Consider the following 11383-nt stretch of genomic DNA (forward strand, 5'->3'; position numbering starts at 1 on the left):
TTGCTTTAAAAACTTTCTAAAAAACTAAAACTCATACATTAATAAAAATACGATAAATGCAAAATTCGTACAATGCACGTGATAGTCACTGTGCGGATAGTTTTTTTTTAACTTCGCACTGTACGGAGAGTTTGCCAACTCTCTACACTGTGCGAAGTTTTTTTTTGCTTTTTTTACTCCGCACTGTATGGAGAGTCCGCAAAGAATGCCATCTCTCTGCACTGTGCGGAGATATTTTTTTATTTCGCACTGTACGGAGAGTTTGCCAACTCTCCGCATTACGCGGAGAGTTTTTTCCTTCCTTTTTTACTCCGCACATGGTTTGCCATCTCTCCGCGCTGTACAGAGAGTTCATTTTTATTTTTTTTAAAGCTCATGTACGAAGGGATTCTTTTTTTTTTTTTGCTCATGGCAGTTTATATTTACTAAAATTATTATTATTTTTTTAATACTAATGACATGATGTGTGGAAGAACATTTGTTTGACATAATTATTTTTTTAATGCTAGTGAGATGATGTGTGGAGGAACATTTGTTTGATATAAACAAAATAAAAAATGACATTATGCACAGTAAATTTGGATTCATTTACTATTGCATGAATAGTAGACCCTCCTTCCCCTTCTTATTGGCTCATGTCAGTTTATATTTACTATTTTTTTTTATGCTAGTGGCATGATGTGTGGAAAAATATTTGTTTGACAGAATTATTTTTTTAATGCTACTGGGATGATGTGTGGAAGAACATTTGTTTGACATAAACAAAATGAAAAATAAAAAATGATATCATGCATTATAAATTTGAATTCATTTACTATTGCATGAATAGTAGACCATCCTTCCCCTTTTTATTGGCTCATGGCAGTTTATATTTACTAATTTTTTTTATGTTAGTGGCATGATGTGTGGAAGAACATTTGTTTGACATAATTATTTTTTTAATGCTAGTGGGATGATGTGTGGAAGAACATTTGTTTAACATAAACAAAATGAAAAATAAAAAATGACATCATACATAGTATATTTGGATTCATTTATTATTGAATGAATAGTAGACCCTCATTCCCCTTTTTATTAGAAGTTGATATATGATAATATGTACTACGCAAGCAAATAAAAATTTATATATGTGGGCAAATGAATTTTTTAATTCAAAATAGGTAGGCAATTTTATTATTATTATTATTATTATTTTTAATTTGGCACATGTTCAAATCGACTAACCAAACCAACCCAAACGGATTTGGTTTAATTTCAACAACTGAATTGGGACAATTTGAGTTGGAATTTATCCAAATCGATTAAGTCAGTTTTGATATCGGGTTAAAAAGATAGGAAAACATCCATCAAGTAAGATACAAGAAGTCTTCTTAAATATTGCTTGCTCGAGTATGGTAGAATATTACAGTTTGTTTAAAAAATCAATCATGATCAGTGTTGTCAACGAATATTTTAGACATTACAAATTTTTAAATAAGTTATAAATTGTCCAGTAGAATTAATGTTGTTTTCCTTTTGTTACGTTCTAATCTTCCTCGGTTTGTAGGGAGGTCAAAATGGATTAGGTCTTCCTTCGTTTTTTCTCTCATCATCAATTTGATATAGTTAGAGTTGTTGGGCCGCGCAAGGGAATATTAATGTCTAGACCTTGGCATTGAGCTTGACCTCACTGTAATGGGTTATGGGCCAAGACGAGATCGAAAATTTCATGTCTATTTCGCATTCACTGTTATTCTATGAAATTTTGTTCTTCTCAAGCAATAAAATAAATTGTGAGTTGAGACGAGAAAAATTGGCGAGTTGGACTCGGTTGTAATGGAGGCGAAACCTGGAGACAATTTTTATTATTAAATAACTAATGATAAAAAGGGAACTATCCAGGTGGTTTGCCCGAGTGGTTTAAGGGGGAAGACTTAAGATCTTCTGCACATAAGTGCGCGTGGGTTCGAACCCCACAGCCACCATTTCCTGTTTTCTAACTTTTGGGGGGAAATTACAGCCCGATCCTCAGCTTTTGACAAATCAATTAATTAGGTCCCTAATTAAATTTCTCTTACTTTTTATCCTCCGCGTGTAATATTTGATGCATGATGGTCCCACTTAGTTGCTCCATCGAAATTAATAAACAATGAATTTATGCTGATTCGTGGCATTAAGGTAACAATTATTAAACCATCTCATCAAATGTTGGATAGTGGACATATTTATTAAATTATATTTTGTACACGACGCATTTCAAATATTTATTTCTAATAAATTTGGTTCCTATTTGGTGAGAATTAAAATTAAATTTTGATGAAATGTGTGGTTGAAAGTTGTGGATCTTATAATATTTGTACTTAAAATCAATTATTGATTTTGATTTAGATTAAATTTAAAATCACTACCAAGAGAGGGTTAGTTTGTATCCTTTCAGGAACAAAAATGCAAATTTGACCTTTTTAGTTTTCATCAATGCTCTGTGGGACATCGCCTTGAGCTTGAAATTGCATTCAATAACACTTAAGCAAGTCTAGGAATGAATTAAGTTACAAATTTGTAGTAAAATGCTGGTAAAAGGTTGTACCCTTTTTTCCTTCATTGGTTCGAGGAAAAGTGACGTGTGCTAATGATAATATTTAAATTAAAAGAAGTAGAAACTACACTCGCCCATCTTTTTCAAATTCCAACTTAAAAATCAAATTTAAGAACCATCCATACAAAAAATAAGTGATATTTCTTATATATACCCACACCCCATACTGGTTTCACTCCGAAACCCTAAATATTTCTTCTTCTTCTCTCTCTATGTCCTCTCTTCTCTCTCTATCCTCCTTTCCGTCCCTTAACTCTATTGCGTTGCTCTCTTTCTCTATCGATTTCACACAGCAATGTCATTCGCGCTATGCGAGCATCGCACTGTTACAACAACTGTTCCCGGTGGCGTTGTGAGAACCGTTTGCGACAATGACATCACTGCAATGAAGTGAGCTTCGCTACAATAGTAACAAATTATAATTGCGGCAACAATGATGGCGTCGCTGTGCAATGATGGTAGTTTTGGGATCCTGCTATGGAGTCTAGGTTATGATGGTTGTGTTGAAATGTAGTTCAACATTCAAGAAAAAATGAAATGGGATGAATAAATAAGAAAAAAACCCGAAAAATGGTATTAGATGCAAAACCTATTGCAGGGAATTTTGGGACCTTTTTGGGTTGTTCTATGCTACCGCATAGATTAATACTATGCAGCCGCATAGCTATATGAATTGATCAATGAAGGTCAGTTTTCTATCGTTGCAACTTTAAATTGTGGTGGCTTTTCAATCGATTTTGGCACCAATTCATGCACATTGGTGGTGGCCTATATATAGGTAATGCATCTCAAACCAAAAACAAGTGAAAAACATTTGTGATCCATATTCATTCCAAAATCAAAGATTAAATTCTTGATTCACATTATATACTCAAATCTTCCTTGCGTTCTTATAGTTTTGGAGGGTTACACTTATGCTTTAGTTTTAAATCCTTTACAAGGCTTGATATAATATTACAAATTGTTTGTCAAAATCCTTAAACATCTCAATCAATCTCGAGAAGAGGCAAATATAGTTTGAGGACAGCGATTACGCGTTCGAGCCTTCGATATTGTTTTTATCAAGTTTCTGGTGTTAATTATTTTGTTGTTGCATTTTAGAGATATTATTCTTGTCTCTACTCCATTTCTCCTCCATATTTTCCAACGGGTTGGTGATGGTTGATGGTTTTTTTGTGCTTTTTGCGAAGGTTTGGGTAGGTCATGAGTAGTGATAGGGTGTTATTGGTGGTGGTTGATCGATGATTTGCTGGTTGATGGGTGTTGCACGAAGCAAGTAGCGACGATCATGTGGTTTAGTGTGCTGTCGAGGATAGTTTTTTGCTGATGGTGTTTGATAGTGGTGGTTGTTTTACAGTTGAAAAAGGTAGTTGTTGGCGGTGGTGGAGGGGGAGTGGTTGTTGTGGCACCAATGGGGCCGATGGTAAAGTGATTATGGTGGTGTCAGCGAGGGACGAATTCATCATGAACGTTTAGTTAGGGCGAATGTTAACTTTGACCGTTAACCGTCGATAATTAATTATACTCAAAATCAAATAAATGTGCTTCTCTAAATTTTTACATACAAGTTCTAGATATAAAACAAGCACACACGCACTGAATCAAATCAAAATCAGACCTTTACATCAAAATCATAAAATGGGCCTCATCAAAACAAGCTGGTTCAATCAGAGTCACACTGAATTATACCAAAGCACATTAAACAATATTTTAATAAAAACCGAAGCTAAATTCATCAACAACCCAAAAATTGGACCATAATATAGATGCGTTATCGGTATAAATACATGAAAAATTGCATGAAAAAATCACAGACAGTCGACAAAGACTTAGAGAACGAGAGACATAGAAAACTATTCAATCAGTGAACTCATTCAGTGAGCTCATTCATAGTGGAGTGAACTACAAAAAGATAAATCACCTGGAGAATACTATTGTACTTAATAACATTCAATTCCTTTAGCTTCTTTTGAGTACTGCTCACATAAAAAAGGGCTCAAGAAAATAAAGATTTCCTTTCAAACATACAAAATCATCATGACTTACTTCGATAAACATCCACTACTGGAACTACAAATTCTTTATAACACATAATAAATATAACCGCTTCATTCAAGGTTCTTTAAAACATCAAACTAAGTTTAAATAAAGTCATATTGTTGCCCCAATTTTAGTTAATCCCACTTTTCTTTATTTACATGCAAATTGAGATATCATCTTGAAAAACAAGGAAACAAAAAATTTACAGTCCTGTTCTTGGAAATGAGAACCCAAATGAAACACAGATGGCAAATTTTGAGTAATGCAAGCCCAAAAAAATCATATCTGCCAAGTGCCAATATAAAATAAATTGCCACGAATTTACAACAGGAGGATTAGGTGACCGGATTGATGGGAAGGAATTGGGGAAAAGAATTCAAGAAGGCTTTGCTCTTCTCTGATCTCTCTACTGTCGGTTTGACGGGAAGAAATAGGGGAAAGACTGAAAGTGATTCTGGTCCATAATAATCCATATGGATGAAGGATGATTTTATTTTACAATCAGCCCAAATCTGTCATCACAGATTCACAGTCTGCGCTGGTGATTCTGACGAATCCAGCTAGGGTGGCCGCCCTAGCTGAACACCGCTAGATCTGCCACTGGTGCCAGTGGCGATGCAGCTGGAGAGGTGGTGGTGGTGGTAGTGGTAGTGGTAGTGGTGGAGTGGGGTGGAGTGGAATGGGATGATGAGATGGGAAGAAGATTGTCTACGAACAATTATTTATCTATTTGTGATCAATAAAATATACAATTTGTGACTAGTAAATAATACATATTCTAAAAAATGTAAGATTGCGATAAATTCATAATCACGACTTACAATTTATTATGTTGATAATATGGAATCGAGAAATAACTTTTGATAAATTAATTTGATATTTTGTGATAGTAAAATAAGTTGTGACATAAAATTTGCAATTTTTGACCGAAAAATGATAGTGACCTATTAATTTGATAATTTGTGATCTATATATATTTTTATTTGAAATCGAGAAATAATCCGTGACCAATTAATTTGATAATTTGTAATGGACTAATAAGTTATGACATATAAGAACATAATTGTAATCATGAATTGTATGATAGTGACTTTAATATATCAATTTAATTAATACAATTTAATTATATCTCGATTTTTGAATGTTTAAAACTTGTTTCTTAAAAATGAAATTGGATAGAGTGACCACCTTAATTATGTGTTGTTCTCTTGGAATAAATACGAATTGAGCAGCTTTAGGCCCAATTTCTTGCTTAATAGGAGGGGATGCGTATAGGGGGTGTGAATATTGACCATATACCCCTATTTGGTACATCTAAAAAATTGATTAAAATTTATGACAGAGTAAATCATTAATTTTATCAATACGTAAAATGGTGTCCACAACTTATCCAATACGTATTTCATCAAATTTTATCAAAATATATTAAAATATAAGTTTGACCAATCCGAGTCCGACAATACACTTTTACAACTATTAAAAACATTTATTTTTTACTACAAAAGTAAAACAAAATAAATAATAAATTGAATTGGCAATATATAGAAAATAAAAAATAAATGAATACAGTTAATCGCGAATGTAATTTAAAATGATATTAAAATATCAATTTAAACGAAAGAATCAACAACAAATTTCTTGTACACAGTACACCTGTTCCCTATCCGAGCTTTAAATACAAGCTCCACCTACAGTACTTCCTAGCGTAGTTATAGCATTGTGCCATTGTCTAGGAATGATCCGGTGTAGAATCTTTCAAAAAATCGCAAGTTTAGTTTCATGTTTTCACCCCCAAAGCAAATTTTTTTTGCTATTAGATATGGTTATAAGTATATTGACTACGTTGAATCACTCGAGCTCTTTCTTAACTGATTGCATGCATTATCCTTGATATGTTACAAACAACAAGTGGCAAATCAACACCTGTTTTAATCACTGCTTAGTACATCGACAAATATCCTTGTAAATTAAGGGGCCGTTTGGGAGTGATTTTGAGAATTGATTTTCAGACCGTTAGGAGAAAAGTGGGATCTACCTGTGAGAGAATAAGTCAAATATGACGGCTGAAATAGTGAAATAGTCCAAAAGTCCTTTTTGTCTCACTGAAAATTCTCAATTGGAAATCACAGAATAGCAGAGACGATTTGGGTATATGTGTTTTTCGTATTGTGTGCAATTTTTTCCACGATTGAGGGTGTTCGTTTGGATTTTTTGTTTCTCTTTCACACATATACCCTATTTACTGTGTTTTTTTTTTAATTTTTTATTCTCTCTCTACAGTAATTCCCACCTCCATACCTCGAGACTTTTCCCTCTTAAAGTAAACCAGTAAAGGGGACCCCAGGGTAGATATATGTATATGTAGAGAGAGATTTCCACGTGAGAGAGATGAGAAAAACAGAACTCGCAAAACGGTGTGGTGACAGCTGAAGGAGGTTTTTGCATGTAAATACAAGTGTCCTAAATACTGTGAGTGTGTGCTCTTTGGTTTCATCATCATATAACGCCACGAATTGGAATAATTTTATTGGCAAAAAAATAAAATAAAATAATGATAATAAATTCTTGATGAAGAAATTAATATGCCGAATTTTCGTTTTTTCTTCTTGTTTTCAACTCAATCTACTAGTGTAATGTGTTGTTTTCTTATGCCCCTATACAGACAACTCCATATCTCCTCCTCCACCACGTGGTTTGCACCACCCTACACCTGCCACCACCACCCCCATTTTCTTAATTATTTGGATTCTCGCAATTCAATTCCACTTGGGCACCTCTCTTTCTCAATTGGGATTTTGAAGATCATTGTTCTTGTTCATAATCTATAAATTCTTGTAATTTTTTATGCAATGGGTTCAATTCTTCGATTTTTAAAGCTGTGTGTTCTGGAGCCTGTGAAGTCTGGTGAATTATATGAAAAAAAGGCACAAATTAAGTTAGACAATGAGAAGAAATCGTTTGAAATCCCCAAAATTGAGAAGAAGGATAAGGGTTCGTCAGAAGAGAAGAAGAGAAAAAGACGGCCTAGTAAGGAATGGAGATGCATAGATTCCTGTTGTTGGGCAATTGGTTACATTTGCACTATTTGGTGGCTGCTCTTGTTCATGTTCCAATGTTTGCCTGGACTTAAGGTGCCTGAACCCCCCGGGACAAGGCTTAAGCGCGAAGGATTGATAGCCCTCCACCCGGTTGTGATGGTGCCCGGCATTGTCACTGGTGGACTTGAGCTCTGGGAGGGAAGACCGTGTTCCGAGGGCCTTTTTCGCAGGCGGCTTTGGGGAGGTAGCTTTACTGAAATTTTCAGGAGGTAGTTTGTACATTTTCATTTTGTTATGCGCTTAAGTTAAAATACAATTTAAATAAATAAGCTCGTCCTGGTTTGACGTGATATCGTGCTAGTAAAAGACCTGAGTTTAAGTCACACCGTCACTTGCACAACTTTCATGAGAAAATCAGTATGCATGTGGGACATGTTGACGATAATTTAAATAAATAAGTTTGTATCCTCCCTAACAGTTAGGCTTTAAGGGGTTGAAATCTGTATTGAGATTGTGGACCCAACTGATTATTTTAATGGAATCAAGGCCTATGTGTTGGTTGGAGCATCTATCTTTGGACAATGAGACGGGGCTCGATCCACCAGGCATTCGTGTTCGAGCGGTTCCGGGACTAGTTGCGGCTGATTATTTTGCTCCGGGATATTTTGTTTGGGCTATTCTTATTGAAAATTTAGCCCGCATTGGTTACGAGGGCAAGAATATGTACATGGCTGCATATGATTGGAGGCTATCCTTTCAGAATACAGAGGTAAATTTTGCAAAAAGAGAGTATACATTTTTTGCCTTTGATCGACCATATCTTATTACCTCAATTCCAATGAGGTATAACTCAAGCTGGTTCTGTATATTAAATATTAAATGTGACCATGTGTCCTCTGCAGATTATCAGGTGTGGCCAAATTTTAGTTATTTAATGCTAGAATTCATGCAAATGTGAGCATTTATTACCAATCATTACTATAATCTTGATTGGTGGATGATTCTTTTGTAGTAATTGATTGAATGCAACTATAGCCAAGCCCTATCTTCCTGCATATTCTACTTATTTCCTCACTTTAGCGTCTCATTGAAAGTGGAATGTTAAGTCTTGTAACCTATGCTTAGAAACTAAACTGCTGTTCATTGTACCATCCAGTCAAGTACCGTGTGCTCTCAGATTTTTCCCTTTAATCAGTGTAAAGAATTGGCTTGTAATGTGTAAATGTCATCGAGTCGATATTTCTCTATTATATTCACGATTTCGATTGTGCAGGTCCGGGACCAAACTCTTAGCAGATTAAAGAGTAAAATCGAGCTTCTGTATGTAACAAATGGCAATAAGAAGGTGGTGGTGGTGCCTCATTCCATGGGGGTTATCTATTTCCTCCATTTCCTTAAATGGGTTGAAGTGCCTCCACCAATTGGAGGAGGTGGTGGCCCGGGCTGGTGTGCCAAGCACATAAAATCAATAATGAATATCGGTCCGGCATTTCTCGGAGTTCCAAAAGCTGTCGGTAACATATTGTCGGCTGAGAGCAAAGATGTTGCTTTTATAAGGTTGGTTGGTTTGTATATTATGCATTCAAATTAAACCTTATCCAATTAAGTATTATCTTGTCATGTTATTTTCATCGTGCTAGTGCCCATGATTTCTTCTGCATTTGATATTGCAGAGCGATGGCTCCTGGTCTTCTGGATTCCAAAATTCTCGGCCTTCAGACTCTACATCATGTCATGCGCGTATCTCGAACGTGGGATTCTGTCATTTCTTTGATACCTAAAGGAGGAGAGGCGATATGGGGTAACTTGGATTGGTCCCCGGAAGAAGACCATGTATGTAATTCAGCAAAGAAAAAGTACAAACAAGATTTTGACAACAATGGCAATAACAGTGACAGTCGGGGGCTTTTCCAAGTACAAGAGCCAACTAAATACGGAAGGATTATCTCATTCGGGAAAATAGTATCGGATTTACCTTCTTCTCAACTCCAGACTCTTGCGTCCAAGGTATAACTATTCCCATGTCGCTTTTGTTACTATTTTGCTATAATATCTCAGAGGTACATAATTCATAAAAGGAGTTGCTTTCCCTGAACTTTAAGCAAGTTAAATTTCAGCCTTGTGTACTTCTGATTTTAGATTATGCATGCATTTGACATCAAAATAGTTTTTCCTTACAAGATGTCAGCAAAATAGTAGTCCACCATAGAAAACTAATATCGTTGTTCTAATGGATGCGAAAACAGGAATTTATGAGCAATAATAGCTCTTCAAATTCCAGTGCTGCGTGTAAAGGCGTATGGACGGAATATGATGAGATGAGCCGGGAAAACATCCGAATAATCGCTGAAAACAAAGCATATACCATGAAAAGCCTGTTAGATCTTCTACGTGTTATTGCTCCAAAGATGATGAAGAGGGCAGAAGCGCACTTCTCACATGGGATAGCCGAGAACCTTGACGATCCAAAGTATAACCATTACAAATACTGGTCAAATCCTCTTGAAACCAAGTAAGAATAAATATTATGTAATGCATTTATTATCTGTTTCATCTGTGTTCAATACCAATACCATCAAGTGTTTGGCTTTCAACCGATATGCACTTTTGCAATCAGCCCCTCGAAGTTCACCCGTGGTGTTATTCTTTGTATTGCATCAATAGAATTCTTCATCTGCGTGACTGATATAGATTAATAACCATAGTTTATGATACATTCGGAAATTCTGTTATTCATCGATTACCTTCATTTTCAACTCCTTGCTTCTCTAAGTACTGAGTAAAAGTTTTTTAATGTATTTCTGTTTTCAGGTTACCAGATGCTCCGGACATGGAGATTTACTGTTCATATGGAGTTGGTATTCCCACTGAAAGATCGTACGTGTACAAACAATCACCCTCAGGCAGGTTCAATAGCATCCCTTTCCAAATTGATAGCGCTGCAGCCGGAAGTGAGAATGGCTGCTTAAAGGGCGGAGTATTCTTTGTGGACGGGGATGAGAGCGTCCCTGTCTTGAGCGCCGGTTTCATGTGTGCCAAAGGGTGGAGAGGCAAAACACGGTTTAATCCTTCCGGAATGTCTACATACATAAGAGAGTACAAGCACAAAGCACCAGCAAATTTGCTCGAGGGGAGGGGTTCAGAGAGCGGTGCACATGTCGATATATTGGGAAATGTTGCCTTGATCGAGGACGTTCTGCGAGTAGCTGCTGGAGCCTCGGGTTCAGAGTTGGGGGGAGATAGAATATATTCTGATATCATGAAAATGTCCAAGAAAATAAATATTCAACTTTGACTGAAGATCAAGAGCTTTTGTTCCAGAGTTTAAGTGCCTTAACACAAGGTTTTGCGGAAAAATTAGAGCCAAGACGAGTTGAGAGCTTAAAACGAAGAAAGAGGCCAAGAAATCTTGATAAGTACCAGTGCAGCGCGGGAAGTAGCAAAGGAGAGGCATGTTATTGGAAAAAAAATAAAAAAAAATAAATGAAAGCAAAGTCTCTATTTATGGCTAATGCCTAATGGGGATGTTTGAATGCATTGAATGGAAGTTTGTAATTGAAAATTTTGTTGTCCTCAAATCTTGTAATCAAATAAGTAGATTTTATCCCAGCTTTGTTCTGCATAATTCTAGTTGACATGCTGTGGAAGTGCTATTGTCCTGTGTAGTTGTTTGATTCTCTTGTGACATGTTTCGAACATTGAACTTGACGGGATGGGATAACGGACAAGA

At 35.9% G+C, this 11383-nt stretch overlaps 1 protein-coding gene and 1 non-coding gene across 3 annotated transcripts; both read left to right on the forward strand.

Annotated features, from left to right (window-relative positions):
* Nucleotides 1–1880: 1880 nt before the first annotated feature.
* Nucleotides 1881–1964, forward strand: TRNAL-UAA. The gene has a single exon. It is a non-coding gene; the product is annotated as a tRNA-Leu (tRNA).
* Nucleotides 1965–7464: 5500 nt separating this feature from the next.
* Nucleotides 7465–11288, forward strand: LOC111401783 (putative phospholipid:diacylglycerol acyltransferase 2). 2 transcript variants are annotated; one of them, XM_023029686.1, is made up of 6 exons: nucleotides 7465–7922; nucleotides 8200–8422; nucleotides 8927–9210; nucleotides 9327–9660; nucleotides 9900–10165; nucleotides 10465–11288. In XM_023029686.1, the coding sequence occupies exons 1-6, from the start codon at nucleotides 7465–7467 to the stop codon at nucleotides 10946–10948; spliced, it is 2049 nt and encodes a 682-aa protein (XP_022885454.1). In that variant the 3' UTR covers nucleotides 10949–11288. The 2 variants fall into 2 exon arrangements, with proteins under 2 accessions (XP_022885454.1, XP_022885455.1); XM_023029687.1 differs by having other exon boundaries at nucleotides 7778–7897; nucleotides 10465–10948.
* Nucleotides 11289–11383: the final 95 nt, after the last annotated feature.

This window comes from Olea europaea, chromosome 10 (genome assembly GCF_002742605.1).
Source record: "Olea europaea var. sylvestris chromosome 10, O_europaea_v1, whole genome shotgun sequence".
NCBI lineage: Eukaryota > Viridiplantae > Streptophyta > Magnoliopsida > Lamiales > Oleaceae > Olea > Olea europaea.

Coding starts and splice junctions, on each gene's coding strand:
- LOC111401783 (XM_023029686.1), top strand. CDS start 7,465: ATGGGTTCAATTCTTCGATTTTTAAAGCTGTGTGTTCTGGAGCCTGTG. Junction 9,211..9,326: donor AAAGATGTTGCTTTTATAAG/GTTGGTTGGTTT, acceptor TTGATATTGCAG/AGCGATGGCTCCTGGTCTTC. Junction 9,661..9,899: donor TCCAGACTCTTGCGTCCAAG/GTATAACTATTC, acceptor ATGCGAAAACAG/GAATTTATGAGCAATAATAG.